General features: G+C 47.5%; 1 protein-coding gene across 1 annotated transcript in view; it reads left to right on the forward strand.

Annotated features, from left to right (window-relative positions):
• TSKU (tsukushi, small leucine rich proteoglycan) overlaps positions 1-5,308 on the forward strand; it is a 36,770-nt gene extending 31,462 nt beyond the window's left edge. The window contains exon 2 of the mRNA XM_075334691.1: positions 3,982-5,308. Within this exon, the coding sequence (XP_075190806.1) occupies positions 3,990-5,045 (1,056 nt within the window). The 5' untranslated portion in view covers positions 3,982-3,989 and the 3' untranslated portion in view covers positions 5,046-5,308. The remainder of the gene's footprint in view (positions 1-3,981) is intronic.
• The last annotated feature ends 17,404 nt before the right edge of the window (positions 5,309-22,712 follow it).

Consider the following 22,712-nt stretch of genomic DNA (forward strand, 5'->3'; position numbering starts at 1 on the left):
TAATGAGTAGAAAATATCGTCCGGACATTGACGAGGTTAGAAATAATGATTTTTACTTGAAATAATACTTTTTTTTCTTCGGGCTTTAGCCAAAGAATCCTCCTTTGCAGCAATTCCAGCTTTGCAGACCTCTGGCACTCTAGCTGTTAATTTGTGGAGGTAATCTGGAGATATTACACACACCCACCACACACGTTTGATTGGCTTGATGGGCACTTTTTGCACCATACGGTCAAGCTGCTCCCACAACAGCTCTATAGGGTTGAGGTCTGGTGACTGGGCTGGCCCCTCCATTACAGATACCAGCTGCCGGCTTCTTCCCTAAATAGTTCATGCATAATTTGGAGGTGGCTTTGGGTCATTGTTCTGTTGTGGCATGAAATTGGCTCCAATCAAGCGCTGTCCACAGGGTATGGTATGGTGTTGCAAAATGGAGTGATAGCCTTCCTTATTCAAAATCCCTTTTACATTGTACAAATCTCCCACTTTACCAGCACCAAAGCAACATGAGACCATCACATTACCTCCACCATGCTTGACAGATGGCGTCAGGCACTCTTCCAGCATCTTTTCAGTTGTTCTGCATCTCACAAATGTTCTTCTGTGTGATCCCAACACCTCACACTTCGCTTCATCTGTCCTTAACACTTTTTTCCAATCTTCCTCTGTCCAATATCTGTTATTTTTCCCATGTTAATCTTTTCCTTTTATTAGCCAGTCTCAGATATGGCTTTTTCTTTGCCACTCTGCACTGAAGGCCAGCATCCCGGAGTCGCCGCTTCACTGTAGACGTTGACACTGGCGTTTTGCGGGTACTATTTAATGAAGCTGACAGTTGAGGACCTGTGAGGTGTCGATTTCTCACACTAGAGCCTCTAATGTACTTGTCTTGTTGCTCAGTTGTGCAGCGCGGCCTCCCACTTCTCTTCTACTCTGGTTACAGCCTGTTTGTGCTCTCCTCTGAAGGGAGTAGTACACACCGTTGTAGGAAATCTTCAGTTTCTTGGCAATTTCTCGCATGGAATATCCTTCATTTCTAATAATACTGTCGAGTTTCACATGAAAGTTCTTCTTTTTGTTTTTTTTTTTGTTTAATTTCTGGCCATTTTGAGAGTTTAATGGAACCAGAAAATGTAATACTCCAGATTCTCAACTAGCTCAAAGGAAGGTCAGTTTTATAGCTTCTTTAATCTGCAAAACTGTTTTCAGCTGTGCTAACATACTTTCACAAGAGATTTCTAAACCTCAATTAGCCTTCTAACAGTTAGCAAACACAATGTACCATTAGACACTGGAGTGGTGGTTGTTGGAAATGGGCCTCTATACACCTTTGTAGATATTGCATTAAATACCAGACGTTTGCAGCTGGAATAGTCATTTTAGTCATTTACCACATTAACTATGTATAGAGGGTATTTCTGTTTAATTTAGTGTTGGCTTCATTGAAAAAAAAAGTGCTTAGTCTTTCGAAAAAAAGTGTGTGTGTGTGTGTGTGTGTGTGTGTGTGTGTGTGTGTGTGTGTGTACTAGACGGCATCTCCTTTTTTTGTATAATTTGTAATCCATATTGCATCAATACTACAAAATCTTATTCACTCCTTCCCTTGCGGATAAAAGTCAATTGAGACCGGTTTCACAAGGACAACCTTGTGGCTCCACACTGCTGCCCTGGCTTCCCTAACCTTGGGGGAGATTAGGTGCTAACACAATTGTGCCCCTTCCCACCCCGTCACCACCAGAACCCCAAAAAAAATCTCTTTAGGTTGAAAAGATCACACTGTTTGTTTTAAAGCCCATCTTCTTGAAAGCCCTAGGTGGTGGCCCTTATGCCAGCCAGTGCCGTATTAGTGGTCATAATGGAAAGTGGATGACTTTCTACTCTTCTGGACGGATGTGGAACATCAGTGATGTTTTGCCTTTTTAGATAAATAAGCTTCGCTCTTAATAAGCAGAGTCCAGGAAACCTTTTTCTCTCTGCTTCTGGGGTTTTGGATGAAATATAAAAGCCGCCGTCTCTCGGCAGATAATGGGGCCCCATCCCTTTGTGCTCCTGCAATAATTGCTTAATATTTACACATGTGGCGCAGGAGATGTCCCTAAGAGACGGGTAATGGGGACTCATGCTGTGCCCCAGCTCTGTGCCATAATAAAGCATGGGCACTTTCTAGGATGGGGTATTATCAGGAACTACAAACTGCTTAGTCTTATGAAATTTTGCCAATTATGGAGGGTAAAAATGGCTTTATCGACATGCTGCTTGCTGTGCCGGCTCCGCAATCAGACAGCCGCTGCGAGGCTCGACGTGACCAGTAGTGATCGGTGATAGGAAAGTGTGTATATTGCTTGTAATATATAATGTGCATGTGTATAAATAATAGGACAGTATGTATGTATGTATGTATGTATGTATGTAGTGGACTGGAGCCAGAGCTGACTACCTAATCACCAGTACAATTCCAAGCTCTGCTGATTACTACTCTTAGCTGTTGCTGGTATACGGTGTATATACTGAACAGAAATATGAACATAAAACACTTTTTTTTTTTTTTTTTTCTCCTTCTTTGCTCCCATTTCTCATGAGATTAACTCGAAGATCTAAGACTTTTTTCTATTTTTTTCAAACAGCGTTTTTCTCACAAATATTCATAAATTTGTCTAAATCTGTTAGTGACACTTCTGTGCGGAGATAATTTATCCACCTTGCAGGTGCGGCATGTCAAGATGCTGATTAGGCAATGATTATTGCACAGGTGCGCCTTAGGCTGGCCACAAAGGCCACTCTAAAATGTGCACTTTACAGTCAGACCAGTCAGTATCTGCCTCACACAGTGCAACACATGTCCTTTGCATAGAGTTGATCAAAGTGGTGTTTGTGGCCTGTGGAGTGTTGGTCCACTCCTCTTCTGGATAATGGCAGTAACATGAACACACTGTTGTATAGAACAATCCGGAGCATTCCACCATGCTCAATGGGTGACGTGTCCGATGAGTATTCTGCCGTGCAAGAACTAGGATATTTTCAGCTTACGGGAATTATGTACAGATCCTTGCACCATGAGGTGATGGTTGTGGAGCTGCAGATGAGCTTACCTTTTGACAATTTCTCAGTTTTTGAAGACATTCTTTGGTTTTGCACCAATTGTTGCAGCAGCTGTCTGACAGGGCCGGTCTCAGACTATCTTGGAGGGGAAGATGCTGGATCTTGAGGTTTTGGGCTGGTCTGGTTACACGTGGTCTGCAGTTCTGAGGCCGGTTGGATGAACTGCCAAGTTCTCTGAAACTCCCTTTATGTTAGAGAAATTAACATTTAATTCACGGGCAACAGCTCTGGTGGACATTCCTGCAGCCAGTAACAAATTGCACGCTCCCTCAAAACTGGCGACACTTGTGGAATTTTAGTGTGATCAGCCTAAGGCACACCTGTGCAATAATTATGTCTAATCAGCATCTTGATATGTCACACCTGTGAGTGTGGATGGCTTATCTTGGCAGAGAAGCGTTCATTAACAGACAAAGTTGTTTCCCTTCGTTGTTTCCCTTCGTTGTTTCCCTTCGTTGTTTCCCTTCGTTGTTTCCCTTCGTTGTTTCCCTTCGTTGTTTCCCTTCGTTGTTTCCCTTCGTTGTTTCCCTTCGTTGTTTCCCTTCGTTGTTTCCCTTCGTAGTTTCCCTTCGTAGTTTCCCTTCGTAGTTTCCCTTCGTAGTTTCCCTTCGTAGTTTCCCTTCGTAGTTTCCCTTCGTAGTTTCCCTTCGTAGTTTCCCTTCGTAGTTTCCCTTCGTAGTTTCCCTTCGTAGTTTCCCTTCGTAGTTTCCCTTCGTAGTTTCCCTTCGTAGTTTCCCTTCGTAGTTTCCCTTCGTAGTTTCCCTTCGTATAACTTAAGCACCTTTTTTATCTACACTTATGTGCAGCTGGTATACATTTTTAATTTTATATGTGAAATTTATTTCTTGGGGTAATTTTTTATTTTTGCTTGTTGTCTTCTAGGTATAACGATGGGGCGATCTCCCTGGTACAGTATACTGTTCCTCACCAGCATCTTTGCTGCAAGTAAGCCTTGTTTCCCGGGATGTTCCTGTGATGTTGAAACTTTTGGGTTGTTCGACAGCTTCAGCCTGACCAAAGTGGATTGTAGCGGGGTTGGATCCCACATTGTTCCAGTCTCTCTCCCACTGGATACAACTTATCTAGATCTTTCCTCAAACAAATTGGAACATGTCAACGAGTCCGTGTTGTCTGGACCTGGGTACACGACTTTGATCAACCTAAACTTGAGTTACAACCAAATAGTAACAATTACATCTTCCACGTTTTCCAAATTAAGATACTTGGAGTCCTTGGATCTGAGCCACAACCAGTTGGAGACTCTTCCGGAGCATAGCTTTTATTACTCTCCTCTTGTAGAACTTGACTTAAGTTTTAATAAACTGGTGGAGATAAATATCGGTACATTCGCCTCCCAAAATAATGGGAAAGCCATACACATCGATCTTTCCAACAATTTGATTAGCGCTCTGTCAAAAGGATCGGATAATCCTCGTCCAAACATACGAAGCTTGAATTTGTCAGAAAATAGGCTACGATTTGTCCAAGGCCTTCAAGGAATTCCTTTACAGTTTCTTAATCTGGATAAAAATCCAATTTCCAAAATCGAGGACCACAACTTTTTAGGACTTAAAAGTTTGACCCATTTGTCTTTGAGTAACATGCCAAATTTAAGCAAGATTGACCCACAAAGCTTTCGAGAATTGACGTCTCTACAAGTTCTTGACCTCTCGAATAATCCTAATCTGGTATCTCTAACCGAGAAAGTCTTCTTTGGGTTGAGTTCCTTACAAGAGTTGAACTTATTGAATTCGGCGGTGGTGTCCTTACCCAAGGATACTCTTCATCAGTTACCAGCTATGAAAAGCATCATCTGGGGAAAGCATATCCATTGTATAAAGACCATGAAAGAAGATCAATTCCATCTCAAAAACGGCCTGGTCCGGAGAGAAGTCCTGTTCTGTCGTAACGAGCACGGTGCTGTATCAGCACAAGATGTTTTGTAAGAATAAAAGTCTTGAAGCTACAAATTCTCATTTACAGGTTGTGGCCTTTGGGAGATTATGTGCCTTTTTGAAAAAATGATTGTTGATAATTTATTTATATACAGAAGAGAAAATTTGAGCAATTTTACTTCTCGATAAAACTGATGCACAATTTTTCAATTTTTTTGGACAGATTTACAAAGTAACAAATTCATGCCAATCTCTAATTTCCATTTCTAATCGGTTTGAGTCTCTTGCTCTTTTTTTGTTTTTTTTACTTGCTATACTCAAAAATAAAGTTTACAATTTCATTAAGTGTTATGTTGGGAAAATTTGTATGTAAGGGAATGAGTATAATTAGAGGTGTGCAAAAACAAAAAATTTTTATATAAATTTATTCAGATCAGAATTTGTCATATAGGACAATTAATGCTGTCATATAGTACAGATACAGGTGGGCCGATAATACCGCCATGCAATGTCCAGTGATGACTTCTTGATATCTGAAGCATTCTGAAAAAATTCCAATAGATTATGTAGAAGGATCGTGCTTGTTGGTAATTATTCTTAAAAGATAATCTGTGTCCCTGCTGCGTACTGTGTAATGGCAGTGTCTGACCATACAGGTACATGGTCTGATCATACCACATCTCTATCACAGCACAGGGCGACAGCTGATTTTGTTTTTGTGAGGTAAAACATTGCCCTGCCCATTTTTTTTTTTTTTTTTTTTTTTTTTTTTTTATTTTTTAATAGTTTACCTCCCCAAAGAGAATTATTTGCTATCCCGTGCTGTAGTGTTTGGATGTTTTTGGTTTGTTTGGTTTTTTTTTTTGTTTTGTTTATTTCTCGTGGAGATGTGGTGTGATCACACAATGCCCCTGCATGGTCAGACATGGCCATTAGACAGCACATAACAGGAACACATATATAATATAATATAATATAATATACTGACTGTGCCGATATAATCATATATTATATTATATTATATATTGTATTATATTTCTGGTTTTTAGCACGTATACCAAGAGCATGGAGTGATGGCAGTGTCTTCTTTCACTATACAGCAAAACATCTATGAATTCTTGATACCATCAATGCAATGTAGCCTCCGACATCGGCAGTGCTCAAGTGCCCCCACATAAGGACACGGCCACCACTACGTTGCACTGCAGGCACAGTGCATTTTACCAAATTATTTTATTTTTTTTTCCTTAATGCTCGATGCCTACAATGAGACCTGTTGATGGCTGTGTTATGTGAGGCCACATGAGTGCTGCTGGCATCGGGGGGGGGGGGGGGCGGCTTCATGTCATTGGTATCATGAATTCACAGATGTTCTGATCTTTAGTGAGACGCTCCCATCACTCCGTGCCCTTGGTAGACTTGCACTTTTCCAACATGACCATGATCCAAAACGCACATCTGTTGCATTTCTGAAGAACAGGGGTGAAAGTGATTTTAGGTGCCAAGTGTCTCCTGATCTGACCCCCACCGCCCTCCAACCGAAGACCTCTGGGGGATTCTGAAGACACAAGTTGCCATCAATCACCATCCAACATCCAGGCTAGTTCTTGAAGAATCACAAGAAATATGTCACCAACTTGTTCGTTCTAAACCTAGAAGACTGAAGGTCATACAAAATACTAGTTGTAATAGTTAATGGGTGTACTCCAGTTTTGCATCAATTAATTTAAGTAAAGCTGGAGAGTTTGTAATGAAAAGTTATATTATCAGCCTTTCAGGGTATGGGTTACCAAAAAAACACAATCTTGTCAAAGGCTTTGGTGAGATATTGATGACCATCTTAATTATTCTAAGAGGGTGTACTAATTTATGCTGAGTACTGTGCAGCCAAAAATAAGGCAGGATCGCCTGTATATTAATGTTTGCTCTAAAAATGCTAGGGCTTATTTTCGGTGTCTTTGACTTGACCTGACCTGACCTACTCCACACTTGCGTGTCTTAGCATTTTGTCTTGTAACCTGTTTACTCTAATCATTGTACCCGGTTTGCCATTTTTGTACCCTTTTGGATATCCAGCATCTTCTCTTTGCGGGAACCAGTGCCCAAAAAGTCCTCCACGATTCCTGTCTTGTACTGGATGGAATGGCACTTTCTTCTTGCCCTCATGTCTGGGTGTTAAAATACTAGTATGGTATAATTACCTAATGTTCCATACTATAGAGTGGATAGATGTAGCACCCAGGGTGTTCAGGTCGGGTCTCGTACCTGTTTCACTCGTCACCGGGCCGCGGTCGAGATCTGGGATGTCTGTCTGCCTGGTTTCGTGCCCCGGGGTGTAAACCAATGGAAGGGTGATGATGAGGTGGAGGTTAGTAATGTTGTGACACCACCTGCGGTACGTGGCCAGGGAATAGCCGCCACTGCTGTCGCTGTCAATCGAGGCTGATGTTAGTAGTAGCCAGGATGGTATAGCTCCGCACAGGTGGAACGACCCCCGGGGAGGATGATGAGGGGAGTAGTAATGGTAGTGGCCATTGGCGCCGGTAATAAGAGTCCGAGTCGGCTGCTGCGGTTCCAGGTGTCTTTACTCACAGTTCTCCTTAGAAGCCCGGTTGCTGTCGTAGAAACTCTGGTTACCGCTGTGATGGACCCCGTTGACCTCGGATAAGTTGGAAGAAGCCACCGATGTTTAGAAAGTGTTCTTTGTAAAAGTTGCTCCTCCAATAGTGAGGAACCAAGGCTGAGTGTTCCGTCCAAAGCCTAGGCCCCAGGAAAGAAGGTGGTGGTGGTGGTGGTGGTGGTGGTGGTGGTGGTATGTCGCCAGAACTGATGTCCTGGGTAGACTGACTGGTGATTGTGTAAAGTGGCTCCTACTTCTACCCCAAGTGGAACCCCCCCCCCCCGGTGGTTGTCCTAGTGACCGGGAAATTCCCATACTTTGTGATGGCCATCCCCCTGCCTACCCTTAGTCCAGCTCCCCAGTGAGAAGACTCCTAAGCTGTATGTAAATTGTGAATGTAAAACACCGGTGATTAACACCCCCCCCCTCCCTTCCTTACTAGAGGTGAATATCGCACCTAAAATAAGGTGCAATACTCCTGTGGCGACTGTAGCCGCAGGGGCACCACATAAACCCTTCACCAGAAATGCAGATATCTCAAACAAAAAAATCGCACTTGTGAAACCCAAAACAATAAGGGTTGGCAGGTGTTGGGGCTCTCACACACAGATCAGGTAGTCCTGCTGGTATCAGTCCTGCCACAGGTGCGTTGCGTGCCGTCAGGTCCCTTGTCTTTCCAGCAGCTTTCTTCCATGTTTCAATGCAGCCAAGTATAGCAGTTGGTTTCTCCTGATGAATGGGAGTTGCCACAACAGTTTTATATAATAGGCTCAGGAGTGGAGTAATTCTAGTGGGACTACCTGATCTGTGTGTGAGAGCCGGCGTTGCCAACCCTTATAGTTTTGGGACTCGTGGGATCTTTTGAATGTTATTTTATTTTTGGGGAGGAGGGGGGTGGTCTGCTTTCCTTGGTGAAGGGTTTATCTCCTGCAGTCTATTGCAAAGTGATGTCACTTTTTTTTTTTTTTTTTTTTACATGTATATTTGCATGGACACATTTTCAATTTTACTTTATGAACTGTAGCAGCGCGGGCTTATATTTGAAATAGGGCTTATATTTTGAGCATACTCAATCCTGAAAAATCGTGTTAGGGCTTTGAGTTATAACGAGGGTTTATTTTTGGGGTAGGGCTTATATTTTGAGCAAAGTCAGTCATGAAAAATAATGATGGGGCTTATATTCCAGGTAGGTCTTGTTTTCTAGGAAAGTGTTTTTTATAGCGTATGTTCTTTTATAAATGAGGACATGATGGGGGAGGGTATAGTACATTTAGCACAAGGCCCTGGCACTGTCCCTGTATCAATACTACAGTGAGGCACTGATGTACAGCCAGCATGAACAGCATGTCCACATTAAAGGAAACCTGTCGTGGGCAATATGCACTCAGAACCATGAGCAGTTCTGGGTGCATATTGCTCATCCCTGCCTAACTGTCCCTGTATCTAGTAGCATAGATAAAGGCATCTTTCTAAAAAGTTTCTAAAGATCCTTTATGATATGCTAATGAGTGCGGGGACTAGTCACAAAGGCGTTACTTCCCTTGGCTAGTCGGCCCCCTTAGCATGTTAGCACACCCCTGTGGGCATGCTAACATGCTAATGAATGGGCAGCGTCAGAGGCATGGACGCTCTTACCTCTGCCATCGCATCAAACGCTGGATTTCTGCTCAGTGCGCATGATCAGAAGTCCCAGACTTCCAGTCATGTGCACTAGGAAGCTGGGTGTACGCATCCTGTCTTCAAACTGGTATAGTGCGCATGACTGGGACGTTCTGATCATGCGCACTGAGCAGAAATCCAGCGTTGGGCGGGGAGGTGAGAGCAACCATCGTCTGACACTGCCCATTAATGAGCATATTAGCACACCCGCAGAGGCGTGCGAACATGCTAAGCCAAGGGAAGTAACGCCCTTGTGACTAGTCCCCGCACTCATTAGCATAACATAAAGGATCTTTAGAAATACTTTTTATCTATGCTAGTATATAGAAGGACGGTTAGGCAGGAATCAGCAATATATTCCCAGAACTGCTCGTGGTTCTGGGTGCATATTGCACCTGACAGGTTCCCTTTAAAGTATATATAGCTCCCAATTTTTGGACTCTTTACAATCACTAGCATAAAACTGACATAAAAAGGTGGCCACATGTGAGACTAAGATTTTTTTTTTTTTCTTCACGTCCCTATAGAAAAATCAAAATTTATTTATTATTTTTTTTTTTTTTTTAAATCATTCCAATAGTTAACCATATACAATGCTGGCCAAATGTATTGGCACCCCTGCAATTCTGTCAGATAATGCTCAGTTTCTTCTTGAAAATGATAATACCAAAGTATTTGTGATTGCAAGCAAAATTAAATGAAGATTACAATGAAAAAACACAAAAGGGAATGAAACAAATCAAATCCTTGATCATTTCACACAAGAATCCAAAAATGGGCCCGACAAAAGTATTGGCACCCTTAGCCTAATACTTGGTTGCACAACCTTTAGCCAAAATAACTGCGAACCGCTTCCGGTAACCATCAATGAGTTTCTTACAATGCTCTGCTGGAATTTTAGACCATTCTTCTTTGGCAAACTGCTCCAGGTCCCTGAGATGTGAAGGAGGCCTTCTCCAAACTGCCATTGTGAGATCTTTCCACAGGTGTTCTATGGGGTTCAGGTCTGGACTCATTGCTGGCCACTTTAGCAGTCTCCAGTGCTTTCTCTCAAACCATTTTCTACTGCTTTTTGAAGTGTGTTTTGGGTCATTGTCCTGCTGGAAGACCCATGACCTCTGAGGAAGACCCAGCTTTCTCACACTGAACCCTACATTGTGCTGCCAAATTTGTTGGTAGTCTTCAGACTTCATAATGCCATGCACATGGTCAAGCAGTCCAGTGCCAGAGGCAGCAAAGCAACCCCAAAACATCAGGGAACCTCTGCCATGTTTGACTGTAGGGACCGTGTTCTTTTCTTTGAATGCCTCTTTATTTTTCATGTAAACTCTATGTTGATGGCTTTTCCCAAAAACTCTACTTTTGTCTCATCTGACCAGAGAACATTCTTCCAAAACGTTTTAGGCTTTCTCAGGTAAGCTTTGGCAAAATCCAGCCTGGCTTTTTTTTTATGTCTCGGGGTAAGAAGTGGGGTCTTCCTGGGTATCCTGCCATACAGTCCCTTTTCATTCAGACGCCGACAGATAGCACGGGTTGACACTGGTGTACCCTCGGACTGCAGGGCAGCTTGAACTTGTTTGGATGTTAGTCGAGGTTCTTTATCCACCATCCGCACAATCTTGCGTTGAAATATCTCGTCAATTTTTCTTTTCCTTCCACATCTAGGGAGGTTAGCCACAGTGCCATGGGCTTTACACTTCTTGATGACACTGTGCACCGTAGACACAGGAACTTTCAGGTGTTTGGAGATGGACTTGTAGCCTTGAGATTGCTCATGCTTCCTCACAATTGGATTCTCAAGTCCTCAGACAGGTCTTTGGTCTTCTTTCTTTTCTCCATGCTCAATGTGGTGCACACAAGGACACAGGACAGAGGCTGAGTTAACTTTAAGCCATGTCAACTGCTGCAAGTGTGATTTATTATTGCCAACACCTGTTAGGTGCCACAGGTAAGTTACAGGTGCTGTTATTACACAAATTAGAGAAGCATCACAGGATTTTTCCAACAGTGCCAATACTTTTGTCCACCCCCTTTTTTATGTTTGGTGTGGAATTATATCCATTTTGGCTTTATGACAATTTATTTATTTTTTTTTATTGAAGACAAATTAAATAAAGATAATACCAAAGAATTTGTGATTGCAATCATTTTCAGGAAGAAACTGAGTATTATCTGGCAGAATTGCAGGGGTGCCAATACTTTTGGCCAGCACTGTAGGAACAGAAAGCAGCCATTGTCTTTGTGTTGTGTATAGAGCGTTATTAACACTCAGCTCCCTCATTGTATATAACCTTGGGAAGTAAGTGTTTCTTGTTTGTGTATTCCGGATTATATGCCCACTGGCCTCAGTTTGCTGATCCCACACATTATAAACTTCAAACACAATGTCATTATCTCTGTTGGAGCTTTGCAGTCGGTCAACATTTGCTCAAATAAAAGTTCAGCTGATAACGGTATTTGTAAAAGATAAAAATTAATTCCCGGAGTCTTTGTTCCTTACAGTGCAGTGTTGTGTGTGTGTATATATTTATATAGAGCTGATCCTGGGGGGCGGAGTCTGAGGGGGATTCCTGGTGGGTTTGTGTCATGCTCTGCCCCCTCAGCCAATGCTATAGATAAAACTTAATGCATTTGTTTTGTCCTAACTATTCCTTTAAAAAAAAAATTTCAAACCAATAACCTCACTAAACCAAAATTATCCACCCAGCAGGACTCTAAGAGCTTTATTGTAATTTAGCTGATGTTGCCGCTGGCTCTATGAAATCACAAGTTCTATATCTTCACCTTCTGGATTTTGAAGGGGTCCACTACTTGGACAACCCATTCTCATTACTCATGTTTGCCCACATTAAAATAAATTTAAAAAAAAAAAAAAAAAAAAAGCTTAGTACGTCTCACTGAATGCAATGACAATGAAGATAGCAGTGATTGGCTGCAACCTTACGTGGGCCCAGGGAGAGCAACTACCAGCACCAGCCCCGAAGGGGAGTATAAGCTACGTACAAGAATATAACTACTATAACACTGCCCCCTATGTACAAGAATATAACTGCTATAATACTGCTCCTATGTACAGGAATATAACTACTATAACACTGCCCCCTATGTACAAGAATATAACTGCTATAATACTGCCCCTATGTACAAGAGTATAACTACTATTATACTGCTCACAATGTAGAAGAATATAACTACTATAATACTGCAACTATGTACAAGAATAGAACTGATTATAATACTGCCCCCTATGTGCAAGAAAATAACTGCTATAATACTGCCCCTATGTACAAGAATATAACTGCTATAATACTGCCCCTATGTACAAGAATAGAACTGATATAGTACTGTCCCCTATGTACAAGAATAGAACTGATATAGTACTGTCCCCTATGTACAAGAATAGAACTGATATAATACTGCCACCTACGTACCAGAATAGAACTACTATAATACTGCCCCCTACGTACAAGAATATAACTACTATAATACTGCCCCCTACGTACAAGAATAGAACTACTATAATACTGCCCCCTACGTACAAGAATAGAACTACTATAATACTGCTCCTATGTACAAGAATAGAACTACTATAATACTGCTCCTATGTACAAGAATAGAACTACTATAATACTGCCCTTACGTACAAGAATAGAACTGCTGTATTACTGAATCCTACATACCAGAATAGAGCTGCTATAATACTGTCCCCTTTGTACAAGAATAGAACTACTATAATACTGCCCTTACGTACAAGAATAGAACTGCTGTAGTACTGCCTCCTACATACCAGAATAGAGCTGCTATAATACTGTCCCCTTTGTACAAGAATAGAACTGCTGTAGTACTGCCTCCTACATACCAGAATAGAGCTGCTGTAATACTGCCCCATTTATACAAGAATAGAACTGCTATAGCACTGCCTTCTATTTATAGGAATTTACAAGTTCATAAACTTTAGTGTTTTCATTTCCTCTATAAACTTGGCATTATTGCCCTACCTGTAGGCCAATTATATTTTTCCTTTCGTCACGACAGCACCCACGAGAGAGGGATCCGCCCCCTTCAGGACAGGAAACCTACAGATAAAAAAGGGGCAGTCCCCCTCCCTCATCAGTTGGTTTCCTGTCCTGCATGGAGAGGAACCTGCAGTGCCTGGGTCCTGTTGAGTCCGTGCGGTCTCCTAGGGAACGGCGGAGCTCTGGATCCGGAAGCACGGTCGGTGGAGCTCCCCTCGTGGACTCCGTCCTCCGGTGCACCTCGTCCTCTTTCTCCTGCCCGGCTTTGCCTCCGGGAGATATGACGCCTGCAGCAGGGTGTGCTTCTCCCAGACGTGTGCGCGGCAGGGGGGGCCCTGCCGCGTCGAAGGTGCACGCTTCCCTGCTGCAGTGACCCGGATGTAATACAGGAGCTCTTCCGGGGGAGCGGCCGGGAAGGTTCCTAGTGAAGCCCGTGGTCCCCTCCATCCGGGCCGGTCGCTGCGGTGCGGGTGAGTACATGGCGGTCGGGCCAGTGCCTCTCCCTGACGCGTGCCTGCGTCTTCACCGCCTGTGTGGCCTATGCGCTGGGCCTGCTGCGTCCAGCGTCGGTGTCCCAAACGCTGTGCTCCTGCTTTTGCGGTTCAGGGGGGGGCTCGGCTGTCGATCTCTGCCAGCCCTTCCCCCTGCCCTTCTGTCCGGGGATTGCTCCCCTTCTCGGTCAGTCCCTCTGCCGGCGGCGTCCCTCCTGCTGTGCTGTGGCCGGCGTCCTGGTGGTGTCTGCCCTGGGGTGTGCGCCGGGGTGCCCTCTGGGTCTGTACTCGGTGGCCCTGCCTCTGAGCTCCTGGGCCCCTGTGTCCTCCTGACTCCTATGGCCTCCTGGCCTCGGTGGACCTTGGCCCTGTGGTCCTGGCCCCTGTGGCCGCCTGGCCTATGTGGCCTCCTGGTTCCGGTGTCCTCCTGGCCTCTGTGTCCTGGCCCTGGCCTCTGTGGCCTCCGGGCCTGTGTGGCCTCCGGACCTCTTGTCTTCTGGTAGCCTCCTGGCTTCTGTGGCCTTCTGGTGGCCTCCTGGCTTCTGTGGCCTTCTGGTGGCCTCCTGGCTTCTGTGGCCTTCTGGTGGCCTCCTGGCTTCTGTGGCCTCGGGCCTCCTGGCTTCTGTGGCCTCGGGCCTCCTGGCTTCTGTGGCCTCGGGCCTCCTGGCTTCTGTGGCCTCGGGCCTCCTGGCTTCTGTGACCTCCGGGCCTCCTGGCTTCTGTGGCCTCCTGACCTCCTGGCTTCTGTGGCCTCCTGGCTTCTGTGCCCTCATGGCCTCCTGGCTTCTGTGACCTCCGGACCTCCTGCCTTCTGTGGCCACCTGGCCTCCTGGCTTTTGTGGCCTCGGGGCCTCCTGGCTTCTTGGCCCTTCTGCCTGTTTGTCTCGGGGCCTGTTTGCTTCGGTGCCTGTTTGCGGTACCTGTTTGCCTCGGGTGCCTGTTTGACTCGGGTGCCTGTTTGCCTCGGGTGCCTGTTTGCCTCGGGTGCCTGTTTGCCTCGGGTGCCTGTTTGCCTCGGTGCCTGTTTGCCTCGGTGCGTGTTTGCCTCGGTGGTGCCTGTTTACCTCGGTGGTGCCTGTTTACCTCGGTGGTGCCTGTTTGCCTCGGTGGTGCCTGTTTGCCTCGGTGGTGCCTGTTTGCCTCGGTGGTGCCTGTTTGCCTCGGTGGTGCCTGTTTGCCTCGGTGCCTGTTTGCCTCGGTGCCTGTTTGCCTCGGTGCCGGTTGGCCTCTGTGCCTGGTTGGCCTCTGTGCCTGTTTAGCCTCTGTGCCTGTTGGCCTCTGTGCCTGTTTGGCCTCTGTGCCTGTTAGACCCCTGTGCCTGATGGCCTCGGTGCTTGTTTGGCCTCTGTGCCTGTTGGCCTCTGTGCCTGTTTGGCCTCTGTACCTATTGGCCTCTGTGCCTGTTGGCCTCTGTGCCTGTTGGCGTCTGTGCCTGTTGGTCTGGCCTCGGTGCCTGTTCGCTCCGTGCCTGTTGGCCGCTGCGCCTGTTGGCTGCTGCGCCTGTTTGGCCTCAGCGCCTGTTTGGCCTCTGCGCCTGTTGGCCTCTGCGCCTGTGTGGCCGCTGTGCCTGTGTGGTCTCTGCGCCTGGGTGGCCTCTGCGCCTGTGTGGCCTCTGCGCCTGTTTGGCCTCAGCGCCTGTTTGGCCTCTGCGCCTGTTGGCCTCAGCGCCTGTTTGGCCTCTGCGCCTGTGTGGCCGCTGTGCCTGTGTGGTCTCTGCGCCTGGGTGGCCTCTGCGCCTGTGTGGCCTCTGCGCCTGTGTGGCCTCTGCGCCTGTGTGGCCTCTGCGCCTGTGTGGCCTCTGCGCCTGTGTGGCCTCTGCGCCTGTGTGGCCTGTGTGACCTGTGCGCCTGTGTGGCCTTCTGCGCCCGTGTGGCCTTCTGCGCCCGTGTGGCCTTCTGCGCCCGTGTGGCCTTCTGCGCCCGTGTGGCCTTCTGCGCCCGTGTGGCCTCCTGAGCCCGTGTGGCCTTCTGCGCCCGTGTGGCCTTCTGCGCCCGTGTGGCCTTCTGCGCCCGTGTGGCCTTCTGCGCCCGTGTGGCCTTCTGCGCCCGTGTGGCCTTCTGCGCCTGTGTGGCCTTCTGCGCCTGTGTGGCCTTCTGCGCCTGTGTGGCCTTCTGCGCCTGTGTGGCCTTCTGCGCCTGTGTGGCCTTCTGCGCCTGTGTGGCCTTCTGCGCCTGTGTGGCCTCTGCGCCTGTGTGGCCTCTGCGCCTGTGTAGCCTCTGCGCCTGTGTGGCCTCGGGGCCTCCGGACTTCTGTGTTCAGGGCCTCGGTCCTCGGTACCTCCTGGTCTCGTGCTCCTTGGTTTCGTGCTTCCTGGCCTCGTGCTCTGGGTCTCGTACTTCTTGGCCTCGTGCTTCCTGTCCGCGTGCCTCTGTCCCTCTGTGCCTCCTGGCCTTGGGCCTCTGTTCCTCCTAGCCTCAGGCCTCTGTGCCTCCTGGCTTCGGGCTTCTCTGCCTTGGCCTCGGTGCCTCCTGGCCTCGGTGCCTCCTGGCCTCGGTGCCTCATGTCCTCAGTGCCTCCTGGCCTCGGGCCTATGTGCCTTGTGCTCCTGGCCGCCTGCCTCTGTGGCCTCCTGGCCTCTGTGCTTCCTTGCCTCCTGGCCTCCGGCCTTCCCGGTCTCTGGGCCCCCTGGCTTTTTCTGGCCTTTGTGGCTTCTGGGCCTCTGTGGCTTCCTGGCCTTCCCGGCCTTGGGCCTCGGGGCCCCGTGCCTCTGTGCCTCCGGACCCCCTGCTTCTGGGCCTCCTGGCCTCGGGCCTCTGTGTCTCCTGCCCTCGGTGCCTCTTGGCCTCTGTACCTCTTGGCCTCGGTGCCTCTTGGCCTCTGTGCCTCTTGGCCTCTGTGCCTCTTGGACTCTGTGCCTCTTGGACTCTGTGCCTCTTGTCCTATGTGCCTCTGGGCCTCTGTGTCTCCTGCTTCGGGACTTCGTGGCCTCTGGGCTTCTGTGCCTCTGGGCTTCTGTGCCTCTGGGCTTCTGTGCCTCTTGGCCTCTGTGCCGCTTGGTCTTTGTCGTCTTGGCCCTTGTGCGTCTGTGCCTCTTGGCCTCTGTGCCTCTGGGCCTCTTGGCCCTTGTGCCTCGATGCCTCTTCCTTCTTGGCATCCGTGCCTCTGTGCCTCTTAGCCTCTATGCCTTTTCGCCTCTGTGCCTCTTCGCCTCTCTGCCTCTGGGCCTCTGGGCCTCTTGGACCCTGTGCCTCTTGGGCCCTGTGCCTCTTGGGCCCTGTGCCTCTTGGGCCCTGTGCCTCTTGGGCTCTGTGCCTCTTGGGCTCTGTGCCTCTGTGCCTCTTGGGCTCTGTGCCTCTTGGGCTTTGTGCCTCTTGGGCTTTGTGCCTCTTGGGCTCTGTGCCTCTTGGGCTCTGTGCATCCTGCGCCTGTGCTTCTGTGCCTCGGGGCCTCTGTGCCTCGGTCCCTCCTGGTCGTGTGGGCCTGTGTTCTCCTCCTGCGTCTCTGGGTCTTGCACTTTGGTGCTTGCTCCTTACGGCGCTCCTGCCTTGCGCCTCTGCGGTCTTGCGCCTCCCTGACCTTCCGCCTGGCCTGGCGCCTCGGGCTTCCTGCTTCTCCTCTGGGTCTCTTCTCCTTCTCGTCCAGCGCGGTGCTGTGCCTGTTCCTCTGTATCTTGGTCGCCCTTGCCTCTCCTGGGCGTGTTTGTGCCTGTCCGACACTGTCCGTTGGTCCTTCCCTCCTTGGGGCGTTCCGGTCCCGGTTGTTCTCCTGCTGCGCGAGGTGTCTTGGGTTCTTCCCGCGCGGTGTATTTTCTCCGTTCCTTCGTTTCGTGGGGCTCTGTCCTCGCCTCTGTCGCTCGGTCGGCCCCTTGGCGGGGGAGGTTGGTCTTTGTTCTTTGTTCTTGTCTTTCAGGATTCCGACTGTGGTCCTCGCTTGGCGTGCCGTCCCTTGTCCCGATGGCTGTGGGATGCTGTTCCCCATCGTCTGCGGTGCGGCGAGTTCCTCTGGCCTCCTCGGTGTCGGTTCCTTCTTCTGAGCGTTGGGTGGTTCTGGCCGGTGTCTCCATCGCTGGTATTGTACGGCTGCGCCCTGGTCTTCTCCGTCCGCCTTTTCGGGCTCTGCCGGCTGGCCTCTGTTCTTCACCTGTCTTCCGTTGGTGGCTTGGCCCTTCGCGCTGTTTTTTTCCCACCCTCTGAGTGTAATCTCTCTAAGTCTCTCGTGGGTGCTGTCGTGACGAAAGGAAAAGACTATATTACTTACCGGTAATGGGATTTTCCTGAGTCCACGACAGCACCCTTTACACCCCTGCCCTTTCTGGTTTGTTTTTTCACCTTTTTTGGTGTCCGGGGAGTTGTCTATTTTGTATATTCATTCCTTGACGGTTCCTCTCCCGGTTCTCTGCAACCAACTGATGAGGGAGGGGGACTGCCCCTTTTTTATCTGTAGGTTTCCTGTCCTGAAGGGGGCGGATCCCTCTCTCGTGGGTGCTGTCGTGGACTCAGGAAAATCCCATTACCGGTAAGTAATATAGTCTATCAAGTGGTGCAGCGCCACCTGCTGGACACAAACCACCTGGAAAGATCATGTGGCCATCAAGTTTCCTAACAGCATGGTTGCCCTTTTTTCCACGCCTCATGTATGTACTCTCTGACACCCCCAATTCAGATTACAGAGGGGCTCCCAATTTCACATTGCTGCACTTTGTTTTAACTCTTTAGTTTTTCCATGACCTCTGCTAGGGTCAATGTCTTGTTTCCATGCAGCTGAGAAGCGGATACAATTGAATCTGGTGCAGACAACGCTCTGTGAGCTAAACACCCTGGACTCCAGACCGATGCCTTGATAGGATAACAGTAGACATGTCCCATCACCCTGAGCTTAGCAGTGACCCTGTATCATCCCCATAGATAAAAGCCCGGAATTTACATAATGGAGTGTTGGTTCCTATAGATAAAAGGGTGTGTTAATTTTCCACCCTAGTGGATGACTGATCCAGATTAATCCGCAGACACAACATTTCATGGTCTGCACTATAGAAAGTATCCTGCCCACACTTCCTGTACCACCGCAGGAAATGACAGCGCCGGTAAGATTCCTGCCAGCAGAAACGTGCCGGAATACAGACTGGAAGACGTCGGACGTTCCGGGGCAAGGAGTGGTGCACAGCGTAAGGTTTATTACAGAAATGTGGATTTATACTATTCTGATCCTAATCAATATGATAGCATGCCTCAGTAATAGTGATGTAAATTCCTTGAAAAAAAGTGTCGCAAAGTACCGAAATAATACCGCCATAGAGTCATACAAATTACTACTTTATTTTACTCTCATTATGTCCGCAGCGCTTTACAGACATCGTCATTGTCCTATACACAGTACAGACCAAACGTTTGGACACACCTTCTCATTCAAAGAGTTTTCTTTGTTTTCAGGACTCTGAAAATTGTAGATTCACATTGAAGGCATCAAAACTGTGAATTAATAAACATGTGGAATGAAATACTTCAAGTGTGAAACAACTGAAAATATGTCTTATATTCTAGGTTCTTCAAAGTAGCCACCTTTTGCTTTGATTACTGCTGTGCACACTCTTGGCATTCTCTTGATGAGCTTCCAGAGGTAGTCACCGGAAATAGTTTTCCAACAGTCTTGAAGGAGTTCCCAGAGATGCTTAGCACTTGTTGGCCCTTTTGCCTTCACTCTGCTGTCCAGCTCACCCCCAAACCATCTCGATTGGGTTCAGGTCTGGTGACTGTGGAGGCCAGGTCATCTGGCGTAGCACCCCATCACTCTCCTTCTTAGTCAAATAGCCCTTACACAGCCTGGAGGTGTGTTTGGGGTCATTGTCCTGTTGAAAAAGATGGAATGCAGGTGCAGCGCCCAGATATAGTGTCTCCTGAAACCAGAACCAGGCTGATGGGAGTTAACCCCTGACATGACCAGGCCGGATCTGGGAAACTCTGGAGCGGGGAATACTGGTCCTGGGTCATGATAACTGCCATATATTCATACAATTTCCTATATGCGGTACATGTAATATTCCCGATACGTCTCACAAGTAATCTCTGGTAAGTAATAACTAAGACCCTAACCCTAAGACCGCTTTCCTTTTTCCACATTCATACGTTCTTTACCAAATCACCTCCAAGACTTCTCCCGAGTATCCCCAATTCTCTGCAATTCTGTGCCCCACCACGTCCCATTATCTCCCACATTCGGAACCTTCAGACGGAACCAATCCCTACAAGAAAACCCACAGTGTGCAATGACCCCACCGTCTCCTCACCACCACCGGAGCTGCCGCAACCCCCAACGTACCGTATACTCCCCATTATCCTATCCGCAAGCACTTTCAGATTATGACACACTTCAAATAACAGCAGGATGTAGCGGGCATCACCTAAGGAAGGCCCTGGAAGTTCTGTTAAGTGCACGCATGTTTCTGGATGATCAGGCCACAGGCGGAGAGCTGTAGGTCTGCGATCCAAGTGAGTACCCTGTATGTATGGGAAAACAGCGGAATGGGCAGACCGTATGGCATCACATGCAGGGTGCCGACCCCCTACCCACTTGTGCATCATCTTTAGATGAGGCTTCCTTGTGGAATGACAGCTATGCAGAGCAATATGAACTCACTTCTGTGATATACGGTATATTACAAAGTTTCTTATATTAACTTGTACTATTGACTGATTGGCTGCAAAGTTTGATGACGGTACAGTTCCTTTTTAGTAAATGTGAAGAACAGACATTACTGTATATAATACCATAGTGTTATAAGATGTGCAAATAAGATTAATATAAGACATTATGCATATAGTACAGCTCTTCAAGAAGTAATATCCATTCTTCAAAAATCCATAGTGTTGGAATAATACTGTAGTAATTGTTTTTTTTCCATCTAATAGTCCTTTAGAGTTCCTATACAATACATCCATACAGTTATCAGTTATTGCTGCATATTCTATATAAAATACTGCCATACAGTCCATAAATGAATATGCTATAACAGTCACATAAAATGCTAAATACAGATTAGCAAATCGATTTTTTGCAAATTTGTTTCATTTTTCAGAATGTGCTGAACCCTTGTAAATATGAATATATTGTGTTTTACATCACACCCACCGCCTCAAATGGCTGCACCCAATCTACACAGAAGATCATATGAGCCAGAGAAGGATCACGTGGTCTTTGTAAGACTTTCTCATAATGATATAATGGTATCACATCACATGGAAGAGCGCAGGCAATCAGGAAGGACTATTGTAGCCTGTATAAAAGCAGAGGCAGGGAATGCAGCAGCCAGGCGGCAATGAATCCTGGATAGCGAGAGGACGTCACATCTTACACATTATCCACAGAGATAAGGAAAGAAAGACAATGATGAAACTGTACAGATAGAGGATGACAGCTCAGCAGTGAAGCTGTAATGCTCTCAACTGGTAAAAAGGCAGTGAGCAGGATTAGTGGACGCACTGGACCACAGGAGGAACCTGGACTTACCCTTTAGTGGGAGGGGTTTAACTACGCGCCCACCATGAGGCTGACACCAGGTACCACTCCCAGGGCAGTGATCGGGAGTGTGGCAGCTGACCCCCGGGACAGGTGATGGACTCAGGTACAGGTCGGATGACTGTAGCAGGCTAGACAAGTGGGTACAGACAGGAATAGTGAGCACGGCAGGGACAGACATGTATGGGAAGGCAGGTACAGGTGACAGACACAAGGGTAACAGGACCTGACAACTAGCTAGCAGACTGGAACACTAACAATGAATTATGTAGGCACCTCCCCTAGTGGGAGGGTGCCTTAAATACATAGTGCCTCTCAGCCCTTTAAGAGGAGGGCCGGTGTGCGCGCGTGCGTGTTAGATGCACTCCCAGAAATTCTGTGCAGCATGTACAGGGCCTGGGAGGAGAGGGAGGCAGCAGAGCATGTGGAAGGCCGCGCAGCAGCAGTGGAGAACGGGACTGTGAGTAAGTTAACGTCCCTGCAAGGATGCCGGCACTACAGATGAAAAGAGAATAGTGTCATATTTAATTCATAAAAGAAAAACAAAGTCAGCTCCCCTGTCCAGTGCACGGTCCGAAGGCTCAAAGGTAGAACATCATGTATTACAAAGGCAACCGGCACTGGTCATATCCATAAAAATGAGGTTTATATTGATCCTTGTTAAAATCCAAGTAGAAAAATAAATAAATAGATAAATATGCACAGTGGTGCAGAGCATAGTGGTACCTCCATGTCAGAAACATGTTGTCTTTGTAGTCCCCTCTGTGCTTGCTTATCTATTTTTGTACTTGGATTTTAACATCAATAAACCTCATTTTTATGGCTATACACTGTGTGCAGAATTATTAGGCAAATGAGTATATTGATCACATGATACTTTTTATACATGTCGTCCTACTCCAAGCTGTATAGGCTGAGAGCCAACTACCAATTAAGTAAATCAGGTGATGTGCATCTCTGTAATTGTTGCGGGTGGGAGCCGCTGCCGCATGTTCTCGGTGGCCTGCTTGGATCCGGGTTCGCTGCTGTGGCTCGAGTGGTGACCGGACCCGAGCTCGCACGGCCGCCCGTCCTCACAACCGTCAGAAAGGGGAGATATTTACAAGGGAGGTGTTGTGTCTGTGACGCCACCCGTGGGTTGCGGTGAGGGATGGTGACACTGCCGTTGCCTGGTGATGGGGGAGCCCGGGGCTGATGGAGCGGGGCAGCAAGATGGGATCCCCTCCACGGGTAGGGGAGGTGTAGTCCCGGGGCCCTGTGTCGGTACACGGGAGTGATGGCTACTGGAGGTGGCGCACTGGGGGACGATGGTGTACTCACAGTTCAGTAACTTCACACAAGTCCAGTAGTGAACCAAGTTGCCAGTGGCCAGCTGCCTTAGGAGGGTGCATTCGGGTCCCGCACCCAGGTTCAAGAGCAGATAACCCTTCCTCCTGCACTTTGTGTTTTCCTTTCCTTTATGGATGACTTCGCTTGGAAC

This window comes from Anomaloglossus baeobatrachus, chromosome 2 (genome assembly GCF_048569485.1).
Source record: "Anomaloglossus baeobatrachus isolate aAnoBae1 chromosome 2, aAnoBae1.hap1, whole genome shotgun sequence".
Taxonomy (NCBI): Eukaryota; Metazoa; Chordata; class Amphibia; order Anura; family Aromobatidae; genus Anomaloglossus; species Anomaloglossus baeobatrachus.